At 51.4% G+C, this 27,093-nt stretch overlaps 1 protein-coding gene across 1 annotated transcript; it reads left to right on the top strand.

Moving 5' to 3' along the window:
* Window positions 1–359: 359 nt before the first annotated feature.
* Window positions 360–27,093, top strand: LOC123932991 (complement C3-like). The gene is made up of 41 exons (XM_045991812.1): window positions 360–621; window positions 745–952; window positions 1,418–1,592; window positions 1,785–1,855; window positions 1,958–2,046; window positions 2,126–2,208; window positions 2,447–2,534; window positions 3,273–3,375; window positions 3,479–3,599; window positions 3,866–3,981; window positions 4,624–4,767; window positions 4,849–5,055; window positions 5,284–5,484; window positions 5,786–5,947; window positions 6,216–6,345; window positions 7,349–7,426; window positions 9,206–9,403; window positions 9,558–9,669; window positions 9,955–10,043; window positions 10,148–10,287; window positions 10,679–10,885; window positions 11,592–11,643; window positions 11,821–11,907; window positions 12,077–12,280; window positions 13,293–13,368; window positions 13,809–13,977; window positions 16,722–16,817; window positions 16,987–17,140; window positions 17,995–18,167; window positions 18,343–18,501; window positions 20,484–20,543; window positions 21,432–21,522; window positions 22,746–22,791; window positions 23,847–23,934; window positions 24,251–24,337; window positions 24,535–24,640; window positions 25,042–25,131; window positions 25,500–25,586; window positions 25,674–25,763; window positions 25,877–26,012; window positions 26,467–27,093. Exons 1-41 carry the CDS (start codon window positions 551–553, stop codon window positions 26,597–26,599), a joined length of 4,977 nt encoding a protein of 1,658 aa, XP_045847768.1. The 5' UTR covers window positions 360–550; the 3' UTR covers window positions 26,600–27,093.

The following is a 27,093-nucleotide window of genomic DNA, read 5'->3' on the forward strand; positions in this document are numbered from 1 at the left end:
ACCTGTGCCTTTTTGAGAAGGTTCCATTATGGCAGGTCCTGGGGCCGGATGGCTCAATGCCATGGCTGCTCATGCTCTGTGATTGGGAAATGAAGACATAATCCCTAGGCTGCCCCCGTTTGAGCAGCTACCCCAGAAACTCACCAATTTCGCAAGGGCAGAGGTGGGAACAATTCTGTTTCTTCCTGCCCCTCTGGGTCAGTCCCAAACCAATCTCTGAGCCCAGTCTTCCAACCCTAGGCTTCTTGCTGGTAGAGGGGAAGGCTTCTGGGTAAGACCCTACAGGTCAAGGAAAGGACAACCCCCACCCCCCCACCACTCTGGCCTCCAAGGGGGCACCTGGGATACTTCCTAGTGCAGCTGTCCCCAGCCTCCCGTGGACGATGGGCTGAAAAGGGAGGAGAAGCTCTCTCTTCCCCCATTGGAGTTATGGGGATTCCCTCCCCACGGCTGTTTAGATATTAACTGAGCCAGAAGAGGCCAAAGCAAACAGAGCAGACAAGAGGACAGGTGTCTGTGGCCTGGCGCTGCACATCACCCCCCTACCGCCATGGACGTGCCCTGGCCTGTGGGGTTGATTCTGCTCCTCCTGGGGACCCCTCTTGCCCAAGCTGAGCCGCTGTGAGTGTGGGAAACGGAGGGCACTCAGCCAGCGCCTGCGTGATTCCCTGCGCGTGCGCCTGCCTTTCCAAAGCTGCTTCCCCCACTTGAGTCCCCCATGCTCCTGCCTTTGTCTCCTGGCAGGTACATCCTGGTGACCCCCCGAGCCCTGAGGGTCGGCAGCCCTGAGACCATCCATGTACAGGCTCACTCGGACTCCCAGCAGTCCCTCAAAGGGACCCTCGAGGTGAACCTCACCGTATGGGACTTCCCCATGAAGAAGACATTGGTGGCTAAGAGCCACCTCCTTCTCTCAGAAGCAAACAACTTTATGAAACAGGCGTCCGTGACGGTAGGTGACAGGCCAGGATGGGTGGCGGCAGAGGGAGGCTCTGAGTCAGCGGCAAGGATGGAAAGGGGCAGACTCCAGAGGGACTCTCCACGAGGAACACTGGAGAACAGAGGCAGCGTTTGGATATACCTACCGCTCCTCTTATGTCCTGTCCCGTTAGAAATCCAAAGTCCCCTGAATCCGGGCTCCAAGAAGGGCAGCGATTAGCCGGTAAGAGGTCTCTGTGAGAGTTGATAAGAGGCTCCCTCTGCTGGTGGCTTGGGAACCGGACTGTGGACTGGATTGCATTCCCACTTTGGCGGGATGCCCTTGTGTAGGAACAAGCGGCAAGGCCACCTTGCTCCCACCCAGCCCCAGAGCCAGAGGGCCCCCATTCAGTTGTTTCTCCCAAGATCTGGCTCAGGGTTTTGCTCCCAGGGATGGGGACCTCAGCAGAGCCTGAAGAGTGTGGACCTCTCTCCCCAGATTCCCGAGAGCCTGATATACCCTCCACAACCAGGACAGCAGCATGTCATCATCCGGGCAAACTGGGCACCCACCTCGACCACGTCATTCATGGAGAGGATAGTCCCAGTGGCTCCCCATGCTGGCTACATCTTCATCCAGACAGACAAGCCTCTCTACACCCCTGAACACTTGGGTAGAGCGCCCAGGCACTTGGCCTAGGGCAGACGCTGACTCTCATTCCCCGCCTCCCCCAGTGCCTGTCATATTCCACCTCCCAAGGTCACCCTCTGCCCAAAGACCCCCTTTATCCTAATGCCCAAGATCCTAACGACTACCTCCCTCTTCAGATTCTATCCAGAACTCAGAGTCTTCCTTCTCCCTCCAGTTCAATACCGGGTGTTTGTTGTGGACCACAAGATGGATCCTGCCCAAAGGATATTCACTCTAGACATCAAGGTGGCCTCTCCTGATGGGACGGTGGATCCTACTGGGTAGACCCATGAGGTTCTATCATGGGCTGAAGGCCTGGGGCATAAACTACACCCCCTGTCCCCACAGAACCCGGAGGGGATCACTGTGATCAGCCAGAATCTGCTATCCAAGGGCGGTGTCTTCACAAAATCCTTTAAACTCCCACAGATCGTCAGGTGCTCTGCCGGGAGCCATGTGGTAGGAGGGTTGGAGGCTTTCCTCAGTCTCCATCTCTTCTAATTCTCTGTGTCTCAGTTTTGGGACCTGGAGCATCGAAGCCAGTTACCAAAGTGCAGCCAAGCAGAAGTTCAAGGCAACCTTTGAAGTCAGGGATTATGGTGAGTAGGGTGTGATGGCAGGGCAAGGTGGGATATGCAAGACACGGGGTTGGAAGTGGAAAAGAGGGATCATGGTGCACCTACTGTGCACTAGGGCCTAAGCTGGGTGCTGGTGAACAGAACCATGTGTTCCAATCCTTGGGGATTGCAAGAGTCACTGAGGAAACAGTGAACAGGGAGGGGACAAGGAGGGGGACAGCAAAATATGGAGGGTGTCCACTGCCTTTACTCCACCCAGTGCTCCCATCATTTGAGGTCCAGCTGAAGCCAAACAAGACTTTCTTCCACCTCAACGATGAGGCTCTGGGTGTGGACATCGAGGCTTGGTGAGTTCCCTTGACCCCAGCCTGGCCAGAGGACCAGGAATGCCAAGCAACTGAATGGGTAGAGAAGCAGGTTACTTCTATGGCATTTAAGGTACGGTAGAGGTACTTGCTGCCACCCATGAGGTATTCTTGGACACCTACATTGTTTTGTGAGGTTGTCCAGACCACGTCTGCCACATGCAAGTAGTACAGACCATCCCTTCTGGTCTCTGGGTTTGTATAGGACATCTTGCCCACCGAATAAATTCATGCCATGTCTCACAGCTCAGACCATCTCTGAAGGTCCATCCACAAGGTTGCACAGGAACATTTGCCATCTTATGAAACTGTTCAAACCATCTCCACAGTACTACGAGGTTGTAGAGACCATTTGTCTACCTAAGGTTGTAAGGGCCATATCTGCCACTTCTTTACACTATGCAGACCGTCCCTATAGCTTACTATGCATGCCCCCTAGTCCGCCTGATGAGGTTTTAAGGGCTACCTCCACCATCTTGTGAGGTTGCACAGGCCATATCTGCAATCCAACACAAAGCTTTATGGAACACATATATCACTTCCCAGGGTTGTGTGGGTGAGCAATGAAACCATCTAAGTTTCCAGGGGCCACCTCTGTCCCTCCCAAAGTTTTACCACCATCCAAGCAGCCTCATGAGGTCATACAGGACATCTCTGCAACCACATGAGGTTGTGTAGGTGATTCAGAGCCCAGTGGAACGACCCTCCACCCACCCCCAGGTATGTATTCAAAGAGCCAGTGAATGGACAGGCTCTGGCCATCTTTGGGCTGAAGATGCATTCCCATCGGATGACCATCCAGAGTTCCCTGCAGAAAGTGGAGGTAACTGAGTCTTGACCTCTCCCCCACCTAACTTCCCCCTCCACCAACTCTCTTATACTCCCCAAGAAACCATCTCCTCTTCTCTCTCTCACCCTGAGAGCAGATTTCTGAAGGCCTGGGTCACGTCTCCCTCCAGAAGAACACACTGATGTCCACATTCCAAGGCCCAGAAGAGGACTTCATTGGGGCCTCAATCTTTGTCGATGTCACCGTGTTCTCTTCAGGTGCCACCTTTGCCCAATCTCCTGGCTGAAGTCAGGACAGTGTCCTTACCCAAAATAGACCTTCCACCCATGTGACCACAGGCCACCTCCCAGCCTGTTTCCTCATCAGAGAAATGAAAAAAATGCCAGAAAGGCTGGAAGGAGCTGAGATTGTGTCACTATCTTTCCATGTCCTCACCAAGACAGGCCTCCCATACCAGCAGCTCTGTCACTCTCCCAAGAATCTGAACCTCCTCCACAGACCTCTCAGTCCCCTGTCTCTCCAGGGGGTGAGATGGTCCAGGCTGAGACCCCAGGGGTGAAGATTGTCCGGAGCCCATACAACATCAAGTTCATCAGGACACCCCAATATTTCAAGCCTGGGATGCCCTTCCACGTTAAGGTCAGAGTCTGACTTCATTCCACCCAGGGACTTGGAGCTCACTTCCCCTAACAGACCCCTCTCAGGAGACAAAAAACCACAATGGACTCACCTGTCCCCCACAATACATCTGTTTGAGAACTGAATCCATCATACTTCTCACACCAATCCCAAGTCTCTCTCAAGTCTCAACCCAAGTTGCCCCAAAGCACTGTGATGGCTCCATAATTTCTCTGTGGGTGGCTTAGTGGTCACAGTCAGGCTAGAAGGTGGTGCACAGGGAGTTATCTTTAGGCTACGTTTGCACAGCAAGAATGCTGGTTTTACATACATTCATTTGGGGTGACTTTGAGAAGTCTGATGTACATTAGGAAAACCAAAGACATCCTTTGGTGTCAGTCCTACTAAAGACTTCCCCAAGCCCTCCTCATCTCTCCATTCTAATCCCCTCCACCCCCATTACCCCAGCACACCAACCCTCAGGGCTACCACATATGATTGCACACTGCAAAATTCTAATATGAATGGTTCCCTCAGTGTTATTCAGTGCACAACTTGTCCAGCTATACAAGGCAGCCCTGTCCAGATCAGATTCCCAGTACCCACTTCTCATACCAGGCCACCACCAGGCCTGTCTTTCATCTCACTCCTATTCCACCTCAGGTCTTTGTCTCAAATCCTGATGGGTCCCCAGCCTCTAGAGTCCTTGTCCGATGCCAAGACAAACGAGACCGAACCTCAGCCAGTGGAGAGGCCACTTTGACCATCAACACAAATGCAAATAATCAGGAGAAGCTCCCTATCCTGGTACCAACCTAATGGGGCAGGGATGGTGGAGATGTGTGAGCTAGAAGAGCTGGAAGTTTACTTGCCCATCACTCTCCCCAGGTAGAAACTGATGAACCTCTCCAGCCAGAAGAGCAGGCTTCAGCCAACATGACAGCTTGGCCTTACTCGACTCAGGGTGGGTCAGGAAACTTGTTGCACATTGAGGTGAAGACAGTCGCAGAGGTAGGCAGCAGCTTCTACCTGAGCCTTGTCACAGGACATCAGAATCCTGAAACCAAGAAACAGATCACTCACTTCACCATCCTGGTGAGTGGCTAGGACTAAAACTTAAGCCAAGGAATGATTTCCCTGGAACATCCCTGGCTAGCTGGTTTGGAGAAACTGTGAAGAGTGGTGTGAGGGTGGGGACCATTTTGGGTGGCCTCAGACTAAGGAGCTGAAGCAAAACAACTGTGAGTCTCCCTTGTGAGCTGAGATGGTCTCCGGAAAAGGTTGACCCTACCCTTCTCATTCTTGTCTTCTCTTATCTCCAAGGTTCTGAGTAAGGGCCGGATTGTGAATGTCAAACATCAGTTAAAGAGTGACCACACAGTAGCCACTATTGATGTTACTTCAGAGATGCTGCCCTCCTTCCGCATCCTGGCCTTTTATTTACTGCCCAGGGGAACAGGTCAGGATCCTGAACTGGTGGCCGACTCCATATGGGTTGATGTGAATGACAGATGCATGGGGACGGTAAGCCAAATTCCTTGAAGTTGTACATTACCATCATAAAGCTTGGATGGGCAGAAAAGTCTGTCCAAGTTGAAGGACTCCAAGTCTAGGGATGGGGAGAGGAAGAGGATATGTGCCTTTAAAAGCTCAGCCTAGGGCATGGAGACTATGCAAGCAAATATGTGGAGTTGGGATTGGCCTGGTGAAGTTCCTGGATGCTTCATCAGACCCATAAGGAGTGTAAACTTGAAAGTGGACTTGGGGAAATCCCTTGGTAGCATATGAGGGCCTTTTACTGACATCTCTCTTTTTCCTGGATCAGCTGAATGTTGGTTTAAAGAAAGACAGACCCTTCCAGATTTTGAAACCCAATAGCAATGTGGAATTGAAGGTGACAGGTGATGAAGAGGCCACCGTGTGGTTGATGGCCGTGGACAAGGCTGTTTATGTCTTGAACAGTAAACACAAGCTCACACAGAAGAAGGTGAGAATACATGGGCTTTGGGCCAGGAGGTTGCCTAGAGGTTCTAAAACTGGGGCTTCAGCTTCTTCAGCTGTATAGTGGGCAACATTGATGGTTGCAAGGATTCAAGGAGCTAGTGCACAGCAAGAGATTGGAAGGTGATAAGAGCTCAATAAATGGGAGGTGGTGTGAGAATTATTATTTGAGCCAGCAATTTCGGGGCACCATTACTCCTTCCCTGAAAAGGTCACACAGGCTCCAAAGCTAGGTTCCTATCTTAAATTCCCAGGTCTGGGATGTGGTGGAAGAACATGACATTGGCTGTACATCGGGCAGTGGGAAAGATGGACTTGCTGTGTTCAAGGATGCTGGCTTGGACCTGAAGATGAGCACAGGGATGCACACCCTGACAAGCTCAGGTACAGGAAGGAACATGCCAGGGGCAGGGTGGGTGGGCAGTGCTGTCTAGTGGTTAAGAACATGAGGTTTGGTGTCAGACAGGCCAAAATCTAGGAGCATCCTACTTATCATGAGTCAGTTACATTTCCTCTCTGAAGCTCAATTTCTCTGTCTGTAAAATGGGGATAATACTAGAAGTGACTCCCTATGTCTTACTTAAGATACAGGTTTGGCTATGGGTATCAGAGACACAAACTAACAGTAGCTTAAACAAGGTAGAAGTTTATTCCTCACTCAGGAACAGTTCTGAGGTCATTCTGGAGCTCAAGCTCCTTCTAGCTTGTTGCTCTGCTACAAGATGGCACTCGTCAGGACCTCCTGCCAGGCAAGAGTATGAAGGGAAGTGGGAAGGGGAGATACTTTCCCAAATCTCATTTGCTGGAACTCAGTCATACGGCCCTGCCTAGGTGCAAGGGAGGCTGGGAAATGTAGTCTTCATTCTAGAGAGATATGCAAAAGAGGGAGGTTTAGTCCCCGTGGATGAAGGGAGAGAGTGAATACTAGGGACAACTAGGGACAACTGTGAGTCTCCCTTGTGAGCTGAGATGGTCTCCGGAAAAGGTTGACCCTACCCTTCTCATTCTTGTCTTCTCTTATCTCCAAGGTTCTGAGTAAGGGCCGGATTGTGAATGTCAAACATTCAGCTATAAATAATGATATCAGTAACAGTTTCTATTTCCTACAAGCTGGACACTGTGCTAAGTACTTTTATATGAATGATCTCATTGATAGAACTATGATTATGTCAGTTTACATGGCTGGAGAAATTAATGCCCAGAGAGGTTAAGTGAATTGCTGAAGATTGCACAGCTTTTAAGTGGTGAATCATGAACATGAGGAGGTTACAGGATTAAATGAAATGATGCTTAGAAAGCACTGGGCATTCTGTCAGCACCCAATAAATATCAGGGGTGTTGATAATGATCTTGATGACAGTGACCCCCTCATTCTTCTGACCCTCAGACTGGCAGTGCCCTCAGAATCCCCCTGCCAGCCGACGCCGCCGCTCCCTGAAGAGGCTGGAGACCAAGAGGAATGCAGGTCAGAGCTAAAGCTGGACATATCCCTCCTGGCTTCCTAACCTACTGTACTCATCAGAGCTTAGAAGAGAAAAACTGAAACCACTCTAGGTACTTCAAGCAGAAAGGGAGGGATTTAATGATGGGAGTTTGGTACTTTCAAAATCATTAGATGGTCTGTAAGAGTGGCTGCGTGCTGGGACTCAAGATCACCTCACTGCAGCTTTGTAACCTGTGACATCTCAGGAAACTGCTGCCCATATCTCTTGCGATGCTGGTGGGTAAGTAATGAAGTGCAGAAATGTGCCCATTACAAAAGCACACATAGACTGGGGTTTACCCTTCAGCTACCACTGCCAGGGAAAATGGCCTCCACCTCTTCCACCCTCCACAAGAGTGTCTACACAAGAGTGTCTCGTTGGCAGAATCTTATCTCATCTAGAACCCTAGCAGCAAGGGAGTCTGGGAAATGCAGCTTCTAGCCTTCTAGGCTCTGTGATACAAAAGCGAACGTAGACAAAAGGAGAGGTGGGTGCTAGTTGCCCGTGGATAATAACAAACCTGCCATCCCAAGGCCAGGGTGTGGATGAGAATAAGAAGCTCTGAGCCTGGAGTAAAGGGAAGATGGGAGGCAGCACTGAGTGGTGTTGGAAGCACGGGTTCTGCAAATACTAGATTTTTCAGTCTCTTTGAGCCATGCTCATGACTTTGTGAATCTAAATAAAGAGAAAGTAAGTAAAACCTAATAGAATTTGAGGTAAAATCTTGACTCTAATTTTGGTATTAAATTGTGCTAACCCCTTGGGAAAAGTTCATAATATAAGCTCTTGTTATATTTATAGTAATGACTATAATTATGTTAATGGTAAACAATAAGATTTTTTAATTGCTATATATTTTAAATTTATTTATTTATTTATTATTGTAAGGAGAGAGGGAGTGTGAACATGGGGAAGAGCAGAGGGAGAGAAAAAGGAAAAGAACCTCAAGCAGACTTTATGCTGAGTGCAGAGCCCCATGCAGGGCTCAATCTCATGACCCTGAGATCATGAGCTGAGCTGAAACCAGGAGTCAGACCCTTGACCAACTGAGCCATCCAGGTCCCCTGAATATTTTTATCTTTAAGTGTATTCCTTCAGTTTTCTAACTTAGAAGCATTCAAGCATGCTTTATAACATGGTTTATGTTTTGGTTTTTTTAAAAAAAAAACACATGATGGAAATCAGAAGTTGAAATGTTGGGGCACCTGGGGGGCTCAGTTGGTTAAGCCTCTGCCTTCAGCTCAGGTCATGATCCCAAGGTCCTGGGATCAAGCCCCACATTGGGCTCCCTGTTCAGTGGGGAGTTTGCTTCTCCCTCTCCCTCTGCCCCTCCGCCTATTTGTGTGCTCTCTCTCTCTCTCTTTAATCAATAAAATCTAAAAATAAAAAATAGAAGTTGAAATGGCATCTCTAATATGCAAACATGGCATTACCAATCCCTGTCAAAAAGGGACAGGAGGAGGAGGGGGGAAATGAGCAGCAGCAGCAGCATGGATTCTAGTCCCAGCTCTGCCACTTGGGAGCTGTGTGACCATGGGCCAATGAATTAGCCTCTCTGTTGCTTAGTTTCCTCTTCAGAACCCAGCATATGGGTTCAATGTGAAGCTATGGGAGGAAGATATAGGCAAAGTGCTGGGACCAGCATCTGCCAGAGTTATGGGTAAACAGAGACCAGGCGTACATGGCATTGAGGTAGATGAGTCCAAGTTTCCTCTAGTTTCTCTCAGACCCTCCTCTGTCCCTCTACCTCTGACCCACAGTGAACAAGTTTGAGACAGAGCTGGAGCGAAAGTGCTGTGAAGCTGGGCTCCAGGAGAGCCCCATGGGGCTGTCATGTGAAGAGAGGAAACGGCATGTCCGCCATGGGCCAAACTGTGTTGCTGCTTTCCTGAGCTGTTGCCATCTGTCTGAGGCCCTGAGTCAGGAAGCTCGGGAGGAGCAGCTGCTTTTGGGGACGTGTGAGGAGGCCGTGGTGGGAGGTGGAGGTGTGGGGGTTGGGGCTTGCCTGAGGGGCATGAAGTCCTTTGGGACAAGTCATGGGGAGATATGGGCCACGGGGGGACAGGGTGGGAGGATGCATCGGAGACACTGCCCCACATCCTCTCCCTGCAGCGGATGAAGATGAGGACTTTGGTGACATCTTCCTGGAGGACCAGACTATCCGAACCTGGTTCCCTGAGAGTTGGCTCTGGACAAAGTTTGAACTGCCGAAAAGTACATCAAGGTAGGACCACAGCCCCCTCGTCCCTGGCAGCATCTGGTCCCTGGCCCTTCCAGGCATCAGTGGATGTCAGTCATAGCCGGTGCCCCCAATGGTGACACTGAGCTCAGTATAGTCACTATAACCTCCCTGGAGGGGGATATAAATCCCAGTGGTTCCCCCAAAGGATGACCCTCTAGTGATGATGTCTCTGAGAGGGTGACCCACTGGCCCCTGGACAGTGACTCCCCAGTGCAGAGGCTCTGACCATAAACTCACTTATGGCCCCCCTTCCGCCACCACTTCCAGAGGCATCTCCCACTACAGCTTTTCTGTGAACGTGCCAGATTCCATCACCACGTGGCAGTTAGTGGCTGTCAGCCTCAAGCCTGGAAAAGGTGACCTCCACAAGCCCAGGGCTGAGAAGATGGGAGAATGCTGGTCCTGCCCAGCCCCGGGACAGCTGGCCTCTACTTAATGCCCACATACCCCCGGGCTCTAGGTCTCTGCATCTCAGACCCCTTTGAGCTGACAGTTATGAAATCGCTCTTTGTGGATCTCAAGTTGCCCTCCTCCGTGATCAGGAATGAGCAAGTCCAGATCCAAGCTATGCTGTACAATTTCAGGACGGAGCAGGTCAAGGTGAAGCCTGAGCCCTCCCCTCCTCTCAAACTATCCATCAGTGTGTTTTATAAAGCAGTTGGAGTGTGTCCGTTATTCAAAGGGGTCAGCGAAGTGGTTGCCCTTTTGAAAAGCTCCTGGGGTATTTTCTCACTTAAAATGCACAGTAATCCCAACAGATGGCTGCTATCATTGCTTTTGGTGTACATGTGGGGAAACTGAGGCACAAAGAGGTGAAGGGGCTTTCCTGAGGTCACACAGCCCATAAGTGGCAGACAGGCCTTTGCTCTCAGCCACTATGCTGTGCTTTCACCTACTTGGGATTTTCAGGGGGAGGAGAGGGAGGTAACTGTGACTAGGGTCCTAGACGACCCCATGCATCAGGACCCCCTAATTGCCCACCCTGCCCCAGGTCCACGTGGAGTTCCCCTACAAGGAACCACTGTGCAGTGCATCAAAGCCAGGAGCCCCATCCCGCCAGGTCGTGATCGTGCCCCCCACCTCCTCCAAGATGGTGCCCTTTGTGCTTCTCCCACTGGAGATAGGCAGAGTGGATGTGGAGGTCAGGATCAGGACAAGTGAGGTTGCGGACCACATAAGGAAGACACTTCTGGTCAAGGTAATGGGGGCCCCCACCTCCTGTTACTGGTGCAGAAGTGGGGCTTCCCCGGGGGTCCCCAGCTGTGATCACAGGACTGACAGGTATGCCCAGGATCAACAAAAAGAGCTCTCAGATGGGAATGAGGGGCACGAGAATGGATTTGAAAGTTCAATCACAGAGCCTCCGCTATGGGACTTTGTTGTCACGGTGGGTTCAAGCCTTGTCTCTGCTGTGTACCTTGGACAATTTACTTAACTTTTCTGAGCCTTTGTTTCCTTATTTGCAAGGTGTGATAATCATCACACCCACAGCCGTGATTAATAATCAGAGAGCTGTGAAAATTATGTCTCATATCTGGTTGTGCACAACCCATCAATAATACTTTATTTACTTCTCTTATTTACTTAACTTATTTACTTAACAAACACATGTTCAGCGCTTATGATATAAACGCTGTAAGAATAGTAACTCGTTGAGCCATCAGAACAACCATGTAAAGTAGGAACCTTTTAGGGATGAGAAAAGTGAGGCACAGAGAGGTTAAGTAATTTGCCCAAGGTCACACAGCTAGAACATAGAAGGGTTGGGATTTGAACCCAGATATTTGGGATAAAGAGTCTGTGCTCTTTACAGCTAACCAATGCCTCTTCCTACTGTCACTGTGATTGTCCTCATTACTATTACTGCTGTTGTTTTTAACCTGCTTCATCATTGCATCTCACAGGCAGAAGGGCAGATACAGCAAATATCCCATAGCATCCTCCTGAACCCCCAAGGTTTGTGGGGTCTGTAGAGAGCATGTGGGATCCTAGGGCCACATCAGGAGGGAGGGAGGAGCTGAAATGAGGGGGTCCAGCCAGGTGGGCAGTACGAGCTCCTCCGGGGTCTGCACGCCCTGACTTCCCCAACCCCAGAATCTGCTTGTCACAGAAGGTTGTGTCGGCTTAACCTAGGTCAAACCCAGATGGAAGTGGTGCCAAGACAGAACTTTTTCAACATGGTGCCCAATACAGAGGCAGAAGTGTTTGTCAGTGTCCAAGGTGCTTGGGACAGAGATGACTCCTGGGGGGAGGGTTCAGGAGACTGGGGAGCTGGCTCCTCCCACGCCTGCCTGGGCACAGGGGGAGGAGGACCCGGGGTGTCCACGTGGGGTGATCCGAAACCATGGTGGCTTAGGCCATTCCTGAGATGATTCTGTTCCTCTGATAGGGGACATCCTTGGCGAGACAATCCTGGGCACCCTGACACCTGGAGAAAAATGGCAGCTGCTGAGGCTGCCCACTGGTTGCCCTGAGCAGACACTAAGCAAACTGGTACCTGCGGTCATCCTGACCCGCTATTTGGACGCTGCTGGCCAGTGGGGCAAGGTTGGAGTGGAGCTCAGGGAGCAGGTGATACAGAACATTGTCAGAGGTGAGAGGGGTTTCCTCCTGGGACTCTCTGGAAGGGTAGCTGGGGTATCCCCAGGGTTGGGTGTGGAACCCACCGGACTCTCCCCGACAACAGCATTCATACTCCGACTCATCTCCCAGGACGCAAACTGGTACCAAGTCCCGCCAGTACCCCTTCATCTGGACCCCTCTCACAGGCTACAGTCTGACAACAAACACCCTGGTTTACCCCCAAAGCAGGAGCCCCCAAGTTCTATTACATCCAGACACTGTCCTAGGTTACACCCAGTCAGGGACATGCCTTGGGATCTACCCCTACAGAACCCCCAAGCAGACATCTCCAGAATAATCCCCAGGTGGTGGTCTCCCCATTACACCTTTCAGGTTATATCCACACCTCCCAGGTAACAACCAGAGATGCACAGTCCTGGTTATACCCAGACAGAGACCCTCAGGTTCATCAGGGCACTGACCCTTCTTCCCAGTTGCACTCAGACACCATCTCCCTCCAGGTGCTCTCAGCCATAATCCTCAGGTAACACCTGGACCCTGTCACCCCCAAAGTTACTCCCAAACAGTAATCTCCCAGGCAACTTTCAGGTCATACTTTAGTAGCAACGCTCAGAACACACCTAGAGGTATCCCCAGGAGTAGCTTCCCCTAACTCACACAGACACAGTGACGCCCCTAATTTACAACGAAGAAACAACCCCCAAGGAAACTGCCAGGTAGTGGCCTCCAGAGTACCTCCCTTCCTGGGTTCCATCTTCCATAATCCGTCTGAGCAGAAGTTCCTAGTCATACACTTCCATAGCCCAGGTTACTCCCAGATGACCCTGGACACTGGCTCCCACGGTCACACCTGGGCCCCGCAGCCACCTCTTGATACACCTAGACAAGTCCCCTCCTATGGTTACGCCTCGAGAGGAGGCGCCCCCAAGCCACACCCACATCTTGCCCCACCCAGTCCATACTTGATGACTGACTCCCTTTTACGGCCACACCCAAATGCCTTCCTCCCCCCATCTCCCCAGGTTACACCCACATGCTGACCCACCGGAGTGCACACGGCACCTACCACATCAGCAACGGACACCCGGGCAGCACCTGGTGAGGACGAGGATGTTGGCAGGCCTGCCACCGCCACCCTGAATGAAGCCCAAGGGACAGCCTGGGGCTTGATGGCTCCAGGGGCACCCGTGCAGCAGGGGCTCGCGGCAGGCAGACTTTGGGCCAGAAGGATTGCTACTTGGGTTTTACCTGAAGGATTACCCGGGAGTTTTTGGTTTCGGGGGTAACTGTGGGGGTGATCGTGTCCGGGGGTTACCTAGGGGTTGTTGTTGAGAGCACCTGAATAGAGAGTTGGTGTCCAAATGTCAGAGAGAGGGGTCAGTGTCCGTGCCGGCCGACCTGGAGAGCAGCAAACGAACGGTCAGTCTGGAACAGTCTGGAGCAGCAGGTGTGGACTCCCCTTAGTGTAGAGGCCCCTGTCCTTGAATCCCCTTGGCTGCCATTCCCAGTCATCACCCATCCCATCTATCCCCCGACAGGCTCACGAGCTATGTGTTCCGTGTCTTTGCCCTGGCCTCCTCGATCATGAAAACCAGCACGTTTGATCTGCGGTCTCTCTGTGCCGCTGCCAACTGGATCATCACCGAGAGGCAGGCAGAGGACGGGCACTTCTTGGAGAATGGCCCCGTGATCATGGCATCGATGCAGGTGCCCACTGCCCTCCCCGCTCCTGGGCTGTTCAAACCCAGGGCTCTGTGCCCTGTTAGGGGGAACCTCAGCCCCCTGACCTGTTTGCAGGTAAAACGAGAACAGGAAAAAGCCAGGGCCCGGCATCCAGCATCCCATCTCCCTGCTCTGGACCTCTCTGAGCTCTGTTACAATGTCAGAGAGGCTGGGCACATCTGGAACCCCGTCTCTCTCTCACTCCCACTTCGAGCAGGCTCCAGTCCTGGTTCTCTTCCCTCTGAGCTGAGTCTTCTCAAACCCCCGACCAACACAGCCATCCCTACCAAATATTCCTGCACATCAGCCTCCAGAAATAGCTTTCAAACAGTCTGGGATGTCTCTCCCCTGTTCAAACACCTTCCATGGCTCACAGTTGTCTATGACAGTATCTCTCTATTATATCCCTCTCTTCTGCATCTCCCTCAAGCCTTGCCCCTCACTACTCCCTGATCACGGATCCCTCCAATTCACTGTCTTTGCTTAAGCTGCTCTCTCTGCACGGAATAGCCAAGCCCCATCCCTTTTGCTTTTCCTTGGCTGGCCAGATTGTGTTTTCTCTTTCGATTTAAGCTCAAACCCACCTCCTCCAGGGGTCTCCCCTGAATGCCCGCCCTGTGCTTGTCTCTATTATTATACCTAACATAGTAGGGGTGTCATTCACTCATTTGACAGACGTCTATCCAGCAACTGCTCACTCACAGCCCCTGTCTTGTAGTACTCACAAGCTGGGGTGTGGGAGGAAGATGGACGTTAGCCAAGTAGTTACAACGAATGATTGTTTACATCACAACTGTGCTGAGTTCCATGGGAAAGAAATAACAGGAGAAAGTATTTCATAGGGGCCATGCCTGGTCAGGGAACTGGCAAAGAGAAAACAAAGGAGAAAACAAACCTGAAAAAGGGATAGACAGAGGAGAAGAAGGATGGGAAAGAGAGATCCAGGCAAAGGGATCAGCAAATGCAAAAGTACTGAGGCTCTGGCATGTCTGAGGAAAAGGAGAAGGAACAGAGCCTGAAGATGGGAAAGCGGGTAGTCTGTCCTGAGGCCTGAGAGGGAAGAGAGATGCCAGGCCCTAAAACCTGCAGGGCCTTGGGGACCTTGGTGAGGATTTGAAATAGTCTGCTCAAGGTTTGCCTTCCCTGCACTATGAGTCCTTCCTGTTGGGGGAAGCAGGCCTGATTCATCATAGCTGGCAAGTGTTTGCTGAATAAAATTCTGGATGAGTGCATAAACCCAGAAGAGACAGATTGCAACCCCAGATGAAGGGAGGAGTTAGGGGGTTGGGAGGCCTGTCTGGCGGGAGCCAGATGCTGTACAGGAAGGTGGCACAGAGAGGGATTACAAACAGGGTTCACAGGCTCACAGAAAGGAGTTTCTTCCTACCCACAAACACTTATCAGGCACCTACAATGTGCCAGGCACTGCTTTAAGCACTGCGGACCCTTCTCGCGTGGGGTGGATGTTTTTGTGGAGGACAGGCAATGGGCGTGAAGGAAACCGAAATGGTGCGGCGTGCATGGCAGAAGTGGCTCGGGGAAAGATGCAGGGAAAGGGGAGTCAAGGCGACGGGGTGTCATTTTGGAAGGCTTCATGAAGAGATGATGTTTGTTAGAGACCTGGGGAGGCGAGGGAGCAAGTCATGTAGATAACCAGGGAAAGAGTGTTCCAAGCGGAGGAAACACCATGTGCAAAGGCCCTGAGACCAGAAGTGTCCACTATGTTTGAGGAACGGCGAGGAGGCTGGGACAGAGTGAGCGACCCTGGAGCACAGGAGGAGGAGGAGAGCTGAGGGAGGGGGTGGGACAGATGGTGCAGGGCCTTTGGGGCTGCAGGGAGGGCTTGAGCTTTTCCTCTGAGTGAGATGGGAGCCATGGAGGGTTCTGAACCGTGGAGGGACACAACCTGATTCAAGAGTTCACAGGCTTCATTGGCCACCGTGGGAAGAAGAGACTGTGGGGTGTGAATTAATTCTTTGGGGCTCTTGTAAAAAGTACCACAAACAGGATGGCTCAAAACAACAGAAATGTATTTATTTTGTCACAGTTCTGGAAGCTAGAAGTCCCAGATCAAAGTGTCTGCAGGGCCATGCTCCTTCGGAAGGCTCTAGGGGGGAATCTTTCCTTGTCTCTGCTGACTTGATGGCCTCTGGGCAGTCCTTAGCATTCCTTAACTTCTAGCTGCACCACTCCAACCTCTGTCCTCATCCCCATTTGCCCTCCTTCCTTCTCTGAATCTTCACATGGCCTCCTTTTAAGACACGAGTCACCAGGGAGGGCCCACTCTAATCAGTATGACCGCCTACTAATTTAACTAATTACATCTGCAAATACCCTATTTCCAAGTAAGATCAGAGGTTCTGAGTGAACATGAATTATATTTGGGGGGGGGCATTATTCAACCAATGGGAAGACCACCTCTCTGACCGTGACTTCCCTCATCAGGAAGATGGGGCTGCTGAAAGAATGCTTTGAGACAGTGTAGAGTTTAACACTCACCTTCAACGGCTGTTGGCTTTGGTTGGTAATGCAGACCCTACACATGAGGTGGCCCCTCCTCCTTCTCTCTTTCTCTCCCCGTCCTGGTTTTGGCATCCTCCAGCCCAGAGATGAGCACCTGGGACCTTTTCAAGGTCACACAGGGGAGCTTTTCGAAGTCACACAGGAGAGGTTGGGGAAAGTCTTTCTAAGACACCAGGGGGATCATAGGTGTGATCCTGCATCCACAGGGCGGCTACCGAGGTTCTGAAGCAGACATATCCCTCACAGCTCTTGTTCTGATTGCCCTGGATGAGGGGAAAAACTTGTGCCACCAGCAGATACCGGTAAGACCCAAAGAGGAGTGCAGGCTCTGCAGAGCCCAGCCCTCTAGATCCTCTGCCCAAAGGAAGTTCCCCCATTCTCATGGCCCTCCCCGTGCAACCGGCTCTTCCAACTCCTAGATCCCTTCCCTCTAATGGCCCCCCTTCTAGTTTGCTCTCTCTAACTTTCTAGAATTTGCCTGCCAGCATGGAACGAGCCCGTAGCTTCCTGGAGGAACGCCTTCCCAAAATTAAGACAACCTTTGCTATAGCCATAGTCTCCTATGCTCTGGCCCTCACCAATAGCCCCCGAGCCAATGACCGCCTGGACAGCTTTGCCAGCCATGGTGAGTGTGGGCCACTTCTTAACCAGCTGTGTGTTAACCACAGTCATGAGGGCAGGGGAGGGGAATTGTGTGATTTAAAATCCAGCAATGTGTGGTTCATCACTTAGCATTTATTGGGCATCAATGGTGTGCCAACTCTTGAGTTCAGACTCTGAGAAATCAAGGTGGACAGCACTAATATGGTCCTTGCTCTCAGAGGTCCTACTACCCTGGGGAAGCAGCCAAAAGACAAACAGATCAACTACAAAGTGAGATAAGCACAGAGATGATAACATACAAGATGGGTGGGAGAGATAGAGAGGGAAGAGTAGTATGGATTGGAGAACTGCCAAGGCCACTGGGAAAAGAGAACTAACTCCGCAGCTGGAGTAAAAAATAAGAAGGCCCACCTGTGTGACAGGCCAATGACATTCCAAGCTAGGAGAATGGCATGTGCAAATGCCCTGAACTGGGAAAGTGTTTGACATGGTCGAAGATGGGAAAAAAGATCATAAAATGTGGTTAACTGAGAGGGTCTGCCTCCCTTGGTCTGCGCAAGGATCCTTATCCCATCCTCCTCCAAGTCAAGAGGAATGGAGTTAGAAAAACTCACTTGCAGTGGAACTGGTGGGACTTGGAAGACCTTGAACCTTAATTTCCCCATCTCTAAATAGTTAGAGTCCCTGTCTCCTAGACATCTAGAGATATCTGTTCCAAAATTAGAATGTCCATATGCCTCCTCAAAGAGTTTCATATAAAGTAAGTGCTCAGTAAAATAGTGGATGAGAAAAATTGGGGCCAGATGACACAAGGAGAGGACAGGTTTTGGTGAATGGGCCCAGTTTTGGGAGACAAAGTGGTTATCCATCTCCTAGATAAAACCCACTGGCCCCAGAACAACCTGGACAGGAACTCCCTGTACACCATCGAGGCCACGGCCTATGCGCTGATGCAGAAGGTGGTGTTGGGTCGGCACAATGAGACGCACGCCATTGCCAAGTGGCTACTGGAGAAGCGGGAGCTAGGCGGAGGCTTCAAGTCCACCCAGGTGACCCAGGCCTCGGAAAGAGGGGGTTGGGGGAGGGACGCTAGCCGAGGTGCTGACAAACCAGCCCACCGGAAGGAGCTTCCCGCGGTGCTGATTTGCCACGCTGCGCAGTACGGGGATGCTGTACCGGGGCGCTGTCAGTGGTGCTGATGTGAGGTCCCACCCCAACACCTAGACCACTGTGGTGGCCCTTGAGGCCCTCACCCTCTTCCGCGAAGTTGTCCCTTTCGATGGTGGCCAGGATCTCCGGGTCCAGATAAGCGTCCCCAAGAAAGCCGTGGACTTTGAGTGGATCATCGATCAGAGCAATGCCTACCATCTGCGGTCAGCAAAGGTAGGGCACTGAGGGGCAGACAGGAAGGTCATACAGAGGTGGCACTGCGGGTGAGGCCAAGAGTTATGTTCCTGCCACTGTCCCTCTCCAAGATTATCTCACAACCAGTGTCTATACTGTCAATGTATTGACTCATTTATTCCACCATTTCTTTTTTTTTAAGATTTTATTTATTTATCTGACAGAGAGAGAAAGATCACAAGTAGGCAGAGAGGCAGGCAGAGGGGGAGGGGAAGCAGGCTCCCCACTGAGCAGAGAGCCCCGATGAGGGCCAGATCCCAGGACCCTGGGACCATGACCCAAGCCGAAGGCAGAGGCTTAACCCACTGAGCCACCCCGGCGCCCCTGTTCCACCATTTCTTGAGCACCCGTTGTGTGTCAGTCATTTTCCTGGGCAATGAGGATGCATTATGAAACCTCTGCTGACATGAAACTTACAGTGTAGAAAGAAACTGAGACAAAAAGTATTTTAAGCTTTCTGGACATATGGAAAAGAAATATGTGTAAAGGGGAAAATACCCTGGGTGTGAGGAAGAAGGTAAACACGATCTTACTCCATGGAGGAAGTGATATTTACCTCCAGTCCTTTGACCCATCTTTACTGAGCACTCACTGTATGCCAGGCACTATTGTGGGTTCCGGGAATATAGCCATGAATAAGACATTTAAAAAATCCCTTTCCCTGTAGAATTTCATGTTTTAATGGGTGAGATGGACAATAAAGAGATATGAGGAAGTAGTATATGTAGTGTGTTACATGGTGTCAAGGGCTTTAGCTAAAAATTAAGCCGAAAGGGGGGATGGGAACATTAAGGAGTTGCCATTTTAGATAGGAGGGGCAGGGACATTCTCTCCAAGATGGTAACGTTTGAGCAAAGACCTTAAGGAAAGGAAGAAGTGAGGCTTGTGGGTATCTGAGCAGAGGAAATAGCAGGTGCAAAGGCCCTGAGGCAGAAGCACCCCAAGTATAGTAATGGGGCTTAAGCAGAGGTGATGGGAATGGATGTGAATTTGTAACATTTTTCTCTGGTTGATAAAGGAAGAATGTATGACGGAAACAAGAGTAGATGCCTAGATGCCAGGGAGAAGAATCTTGTGGCTCCATGCACAAGAAACTCTGCAGACACTGGAAAGTAGACGGATTGAACAGATGTACATTAGAACACAGCCTGAGTTGGCAGTAGTAATTGATCTGTGACAGTTTAGACACCACAAATGCTCTATCAATTAGGCCTTTTTTCTTTAAGATTTTATTTATTTATTTGACAGACAGAGATCACAAGCAGGCAGAGAGAGAGGAGAAAGCAGGCTCCCCGTGGAGCAGAGAGCCCAATGCGGGGCTCGATCCCAGGATCCTGGGACCATGACCTGAGCTGAAGGCAGAGGCTTTAACCCACTGAGCCACCCAGGCTCCCCAGGCCTTTTTTTTTTTTTTTGACAGAGTTCACAAGTAGGCAGAGAGGCAGGCACGGGGGCGGGGAGGGAAGCAGACTCCCTGCCTAGCAGAGAACCTGATGCGGGGCTTGATCCCAGGACTCTGGGATCATGACTTGAGCTGAAGGCAGAGGCTTTAACCCACTGAGCCACCCAGGTGCCCCACAAGTGCTCTATCAAAAAGAAAAAGTAGGGGCGCCTGGATGGCTCAGTGGGTTAAATCCTCTGCCTTCAGTTCGGGTCATGATCCCAGGGTCCTGGGATCAAGCCCCACATTGGGCTCTCTGCTTCGCAGGAAGCCTGCTTTCTCCTCTCTCTCTGCCTGCTTGTGATCTCTGTCTGTCAAATAAATTTTAAAAAATCTTTAAAAAAAAAGAAAAAGTAAAATCATCTATGTGGAGTGAGGGGGCAGTGAGTCAGGAGACCCCAAGTTAGGGAAATCACTGAGGCCTCATTGCCCATGCATGTTTTCCTCCCCAAATCCATTGTATCTGAGCCATGTTTTGCTGCTTCTTGTGTGCTCAAATCCTCTTCTTGCTTCCTTTCAGTTCTCTGCCCAGGATGACCTAGAGATCAAAGCCAGTGGCAGTGGGAGAGGCACAATCTCGGTAGGTCTGGTGTCCCACCATGAGGTCCTTAGCTGGAGGACCTCATGTATGACCACCATCCCCCTTGTTGGTGGGAATAGAGGCAGTTTATTGCAAGACAAGATTGAAATCAGCAATACTTTTAGCTACCATGTAGGGCACTACTATTTACTAGAAACCAAGTTAAGGACACCTCAACACCTGCCCCTAGAAAGTTGGTAAAAATATGGACTCTATTTAGCAGGTGGGGAAATAGAGACTCAGAAAATTCTTCACTTGTTGTAAGTCAAGAGTCAGGAGAGGTAGAGGCCAGGGGTCTTTGGACCTGTCTGCCCCTTCTATGATGAGTCCCTGAAGGGATTTTTCTTTCTTCCCTCCCCCCAAAGGAAGATTCTCCCTCCAGCATGCCCTCCAATGCCCAGAAGATGACTCCACCCTTCCCTCTCTGCTATATCTTCTGGCTCCATAGCCTGTGGCCCAGAAGAACAGAGCTCTTGCTCACTGAATTTGAGCAACGTGCTTTCATATTTCTGGCAATGGAGTCACAGTTGAATCTCTGCCTTTGTTGTGTGACTTTGGGCATGTCATACTCCCCATGAGCCTCTGTTAAATTTGAATTAAGTGAAAGTAAAAATTCAGTTCCTCAGTTGTGCTCAATAGTGACATCTGGCCAGTGGCTACCATATAGAGAGCCCAGGGAGAGTCTCCTTCAATTACTACAGAATGTCCTCCTGCAAGGAGGTGGTCTAGACTCTAAAAAATGTTCTGGTCACTGCACCCAGGAATTTGGGGGCATGCAGACTTTGCTGTGAATTATCCACAGGGACAGAACCGGGATAGGCGAGGACTGGAGTGAGGAGGACGGGAGGAGGTGGAAATGGTCTCTTGACACCTTTCCTTCCCTGGCAGATCCTGACCATGTACCACAGGTCCCCAGAGTCCGAGGAGGGCACCTGCAACCTGTACCAACTGAATGTGACTCTCCATAATACCTTGAAAGGTGAGCCTAGACCCAAGGATTCCCAGACCTTCTTTTTTTATTACTTTATTTTAGGTTTCATTCAGTAAGCACATGTATTGCCTTATTCGACTCTTCAACAAGTATTTATTGAGCATTGACTATGTGTCTTGCCCTGTTTCTGGACCCGGGAACACAGGCATGAACAAGAAAAAATACCCCACATTCTAGTAGGGGGAGACAAAAACAATAATATAACAATAAATAAATTATACTCCTACAGCTCTTTATTTATAACAATCTGCATTATAAAACATAAATCTGAAGCACACTAGTAGGCAATGATAAGTAAAATAAAGCAGAAAAAATAAAGCAGAAAAGGTGATACGCACGTGGAGGAAGTCCAGGGGAAGCTCTCTGAGGAGGTGACATTTGAGCTCAGACATGAAAGAAGTGAGAGAAGGAGCCAGGAAGGATCTAAGGGAATAGCATTGCAGGCAAGCAGAACGGCAGGTGCAAAGGTCTGGAGGCAAGAATGAGCTTTACCTGGTGTGAAGAAGCCATTGTGGCCAGAGAGGAGCAAGGGGTAGGGTTTTAGGAAAAAGAGTTGGAGAGATGATGGGGGCAGACGGTGCAGGAATTCGTGCGCCATAATGAGAACTTTGGGTTTTGCTCTGAGTGAAGCGGGAGCTATAGAGGGCTCTAAGCAGAGGAGAGGTATGACCTAGCACAGGTTTGCACAGACTGTAGAGGACAAGGGCAGAAGCTGGGAGACCAGGGAGGAGGTGACGGCACTGGTCTTGCAGGAGATGATGGGGCTGAACTGGGATAAGGGGCTGTCGAGATTATAAAAAATGAGATTCTAGAGTTCCTAGTCTGGGGTGCCAAGGAAGAAGAGACAGGACTCTGCCATTGGGAGCTCACTGTAGGGATGAGGGGAATAAGCCTCACCAGCCCCAAGACTTGCAGGCTTTGGCTTGGGTTGCATTTCTAAATAATAATAGTAGTAGTAGTAGTAGTGGTGGTAGTAAGAGTAATTGACAGTTACAAAGTACCAATAAGGCACTACTTTAAGTGCTTTATTGCATTAACTCAATTAATCCTACAACTCTGCTGGGTTGGGAATATTATGCTCCCCATTTAGCAATTAGGTAACTAAATCTTAGAGAGTTTAAGGAACTTGCCCGAAGTCACACAGCGGAGCCAGGAATTAAACACAGGAAGCTGTGTTACCCAGCCTCTAAACTCCTGCCTTCTCTCTGCAGATAATAAAAAGGAGGAAGAGACCTTCCAGCTCCGGATGGAGACAAGGTTAGGGCACCCGGATCTTGGGCTGGGCAGGAGGAAGTCCTCAATTCCTGGTATCCAGACTCCTTACCAGCTCTCCTTATGTCTTGAATGGAGGGTGGGAACCAGCCAAGATCCCTTCTCCATGCTTGCCCCTTCATTCTACCACCCATCCTGCTCTCCTCTGCCCAACCCCCCCGCCGGCCTCTTCCCCTGCCTTCCCATGCTTGTCTGCCATCCTGCTCCCCAGTCCTGTCCCTCAACCTGCCATGTCCTGGTGGGCTCCATCACAGCAAACATGCTCCATGTCCCAGATGCCCAGGACTGATTCCAAGTCCACAGCTCTCTCTGCTCTCATCTTCTCAAGACATCCGACCCCTCACCCCAGTTCTGCCCTATCTCCCAGATGCCTTCACCCAGGTCTGCCCCAGATAAAAACATGTGTTGCGCATCTACTGAATGCCAGGTTCCCTTCTAAGAACTGAGGGCACAGCTGGGAGCCAGGAAGCTCCCCTCTGCCTGGTGGAGCTCACAGCCTATCAGGGGAGACAGACAATAACAAAATAATCACCCAGAATCGATGTAAAATGACAACTGTGACTAAATATGGCAAAGGAGAGATCCAAGAAACCATAGGAGAGCACATCAGAGAACGACCTGGTGCATGGGCAGGAGAAGGCTTCCCAGAGGGAGTGATGGATCAGTGGAAATTGCAAAGATGCAAGGATGTTTCAGGGCAGAAAGAGGAGTGGGGACTCCAGGCTGAGAGGACAGCACGTGCCAAGGTCCAGTGCAGGAGAGAGACACTTAGAAGCAATCACATGAAGGCTGAGCTGACAGGAGGCAAAGTGGAAGGGTGAGACAAGGCACCTGGTAAAGGTTGTTAAGCAAGGAAGCAAAGCATCAGATTCCTGCTTGCTAAATCTATAAGCTGGCTGGGGGCAGAGGAGTAACGGGGAGATCCAGGAGGAGGCTGCTGACTGCATTCATCCAGGCATGAGATAGATGATGGCAGTAGGAGCATTGGGGGGGAGGCAGGAGGAGAGTGGGAAGAGATAATAGAGCTATGAAATCCCCAGGTTCCTGGGAAATCGAAAGGCCACAATGAGCATCATAGAAGTCTCCCTACTCACCGGCTTCTACCCCAACGAAAATGACCTCAAACAGGTAATGTAGGTCCCACCAGCCTACTCCTGAGCAGGGTGGGGATGCCCTAGCAACATCCCACATTCCCCCTGTGAGCATGGCGATCAAGGCCCCCAGATTAATGTCCCATGGTCCATAGCCATGATCACACCTGATTGCCTCCCTCTATGACCTTAGACAAATTCTTGCCCTGATTGTGCCTCAGTTTCCCCGACACTGGTGTTGATGGGACAAAGTCTGGGAGCTTGAGAGTTACTTCACACTGACCAGAACTCCTAGAGCTGGGGACCTCAGCAGGGGGTCTCTGACAACCTGCAATCCTCACCCTCTGCCCCAGCTTACGAGCACTATGGAGATGTATGCCTTCCACTATGAGATCAAGACGAATTCCACTGACAACACCGTTGTCCTCTACCTGGATAAGGTAAGGAAGGCTGGCTGTCCTCCTCCAGAGGCCTATGGGCAGCCCGGTGGGCAGAGAATCCACAGTCAGCACCTTGGACAGTGTTACCAGCTCCCCAGGCTGCAAGGCCACGTTGTCAGTGTTATGGCCAAGGCCCTGTGGTCAGTGCCCCGTAGCCAGTGGCCGTGGTCAGCTCAGACAGGATTCCCTCTCCCCAGCTCTCCCATAAGGAAGACACCGTGCTGGGCTTCCGGATCCACCGAAAGCTGCAGGTGGAGTTCCTGCAGGCCGCCCAGGTCACCATATATGACTACTATGAGCCTTGTAAGCATGGGTAAGGGTTGGGGGCTGGAAGGGTATCCAGAGAGGGGACTGTGAAGCACTGGGCCAGGAGGGAGAGATGAGGGGCGGGGCCAGGAAGGAGGACTGAGGTGTGGCTGAGAGGGGCCTGGGCAAGGAGAAGCGGGGAAGGGTAGAACGGTGCTGAAAAGGAGCGACACGAGGCGTGGTGATAAGGGGCGTGGCCTTCCCGGCAGGTCGAAGTTGTGGGGAGTCCGGAAGGGGGTGGGAGGGAGACGCAACTGGGCGCGGCCCGCGGCAGAAAGCGCCGAGTCTTCAAGGGGGCGGGGCCTTCGGGGGCGGGGCCTTCGGGGGCGGAGCCAGGGGTGCCCCAGCCCGCAGGGACGCTGGCCCAAGCCCACGCCAGGCTCTGGCCGCTCTCTCAGCCCGGAGGTGCAGCTCCGTGTACAACCTGCCCGCGGAGCACTCTGCCCTGCGGAAGATCTGTCACCAAGATGTCTGCAGATGTGCGGAAGGTGAGGTCGCGGGGACGGAGAGACCGGGGTTGCCGTGCCGGGGATCCAGGAACCCTTCATCACCTCCTGGCTGTCGCCGAGGCTGAGTTTAGACAGAGAGAGACAGTGAGACGGGAAGACAGAGACAAAGAGAAACGAAAAAGGAGACCCAGAGACAGACTGACACGCACAGCCAGGCACAGCCAGAAACGGAGGGAGACGTAAAGAGACTTGGAGGGGAGAAAGAGACCAAAAGAGACATGGAGGAAATGAGAGAGTATGCTGACTCAGAGACCTAGAGCTGGCTGGCCTGGGGCCAGATGGGGGTGAGATGGGAGGAAGCCCCCTCCCTCAGCCCAGCCAGAGCAGCTGCCTTCCTGACCCCCCAGAACAGTGCCCATCTCCGCGGAAGAACAGCGCGGGACTGCGGCAGGAGGAGCTCCAGGCAGCAGCCTGTGAGACGGGCGTGGACTTCGGTGAGTGTGGGAAGTGGTCGGGGGCAGGAGGAGGTCCGCCTGCAGGCCACATGCCAACAGGACACCCTCCTGCCCCCGCTTTCCCAGTGTACAAGGTCAGGCTGCAGTCTGTACAGTCCTCCGCCTCCAATCCGTACATCTATTACAACATGAAACTCGAAGACATCATCAAGAGGGGTACGTCCGAGGGGGCAGAAGAGGCAGTGCGGGGTTCTACCCTGGGGATCCCAATGTGCGAAAGGGCATTGTGTACCTGTGTATGCTCACACGCTGGGTCTCCTCTACCCCAGGTACAGACTCCGCCGTGTCCCTCACCAGGAGGAAGTTCATCTCTCACGCCGCCTGCAACAACTCCCTGGGGCTGCAGGAACAGGAGACATACCTCATCATGGGCCACGCATTGGACCTGTGGAAAGTCAAATCTGCGTGCGTGGGGGCTCCTGCTGTCCCAGAACTCAGGCGGGCCCCCCCCCCCCTTCCCTACCCCAGTCCAGTCCCCAGTCAACAATTCTTATCAACACCTGTCACCTATCAGCAGAAGTCTCAGCTTTCTGGGCTGCCCTGAAGGGAGGGGTAGGCTACGCACTGTTCAACTCCAGCTAGGGGGTGGGGGGCGAGTGGGACTCCATTCGCATGTAAATATTGTAGATAGAAATTCAGTTTTCCAACAGTGGGAGGTAAAGAATCAGAGGAAGGGGAGCCTTTTCTAATCCCCAGCCATGCGGACTACAGGCTGGAGGACCCAAAATGGCCTGGTGGAGTGGAAATGACAGGCTGTGGCTCTGGGAGACTGCCCATCAGGACAGAGGAGCATGGCAGGGAGGGCTCCATGCTTCCAGGTCCCCGGGCTCTCCTCACCCTCGCCGTGTCTCACCTACAGTTACATCTACATCCTGGGCCAGAAGACATTCCTCATGCAGTGGCCGGCTGAGGGGGATGTGGACAAGAAGGAATTGCTGGACCAGCTGGAGAGATTTTCAGAATATATGAGCACTCATGGCTGTGAGTCCTGAGATTCTGAGGTCTCTACCACCCTCAGAAGGTTGTTTCCAAGCAGGCTCGGGGCACTGGCCTTGACTCCAAATGATGAGCATGGAGTATCATACCCAAAGTCCATACATTTGTCCCTGCTCCAACATTCATCAAGGGCCCTGACATCTCAAGGACGTGCCTCCTCCCTCTCCCTCCTACTGCATTTCAGTTACACTGGCCTCCTTCGTGTCAATCAAACACCCAAGTTGATTCCTACCTCAGGACCTTTGCACACTCACTGTTCCCTCTACCAAGTACATCCTTCCTCCAGATATACGCGTGGGTTGAACCCTTCCCTTATCTGGACTTTTGTCCTCATGGCTGAATAATATTCCAGAATTGAAGTGTTTAAATGTTGCTTCCTCAAAGATACTTCCTTTAATAACATATCTAAAAGAGATCTCCCCCTTCCTTCACTCTCTCTCCTTACCCCGCTTTATTCTCTCAATAACACTTATAAATATATTGTATATGA

This window comes from Meles meles, chromosome 20 (genome assembly GCF_922984935.1).
Source record: "Meles meles chromosome 20, mMelMel3.1 paternal haplotype, whole genome shotgun sequence".
Lineage (NCBI taxonomy): Eukaryota > Metazoa > Chordata > Mammalia > Carnivora > Mustelidae > Meles > Meles meles.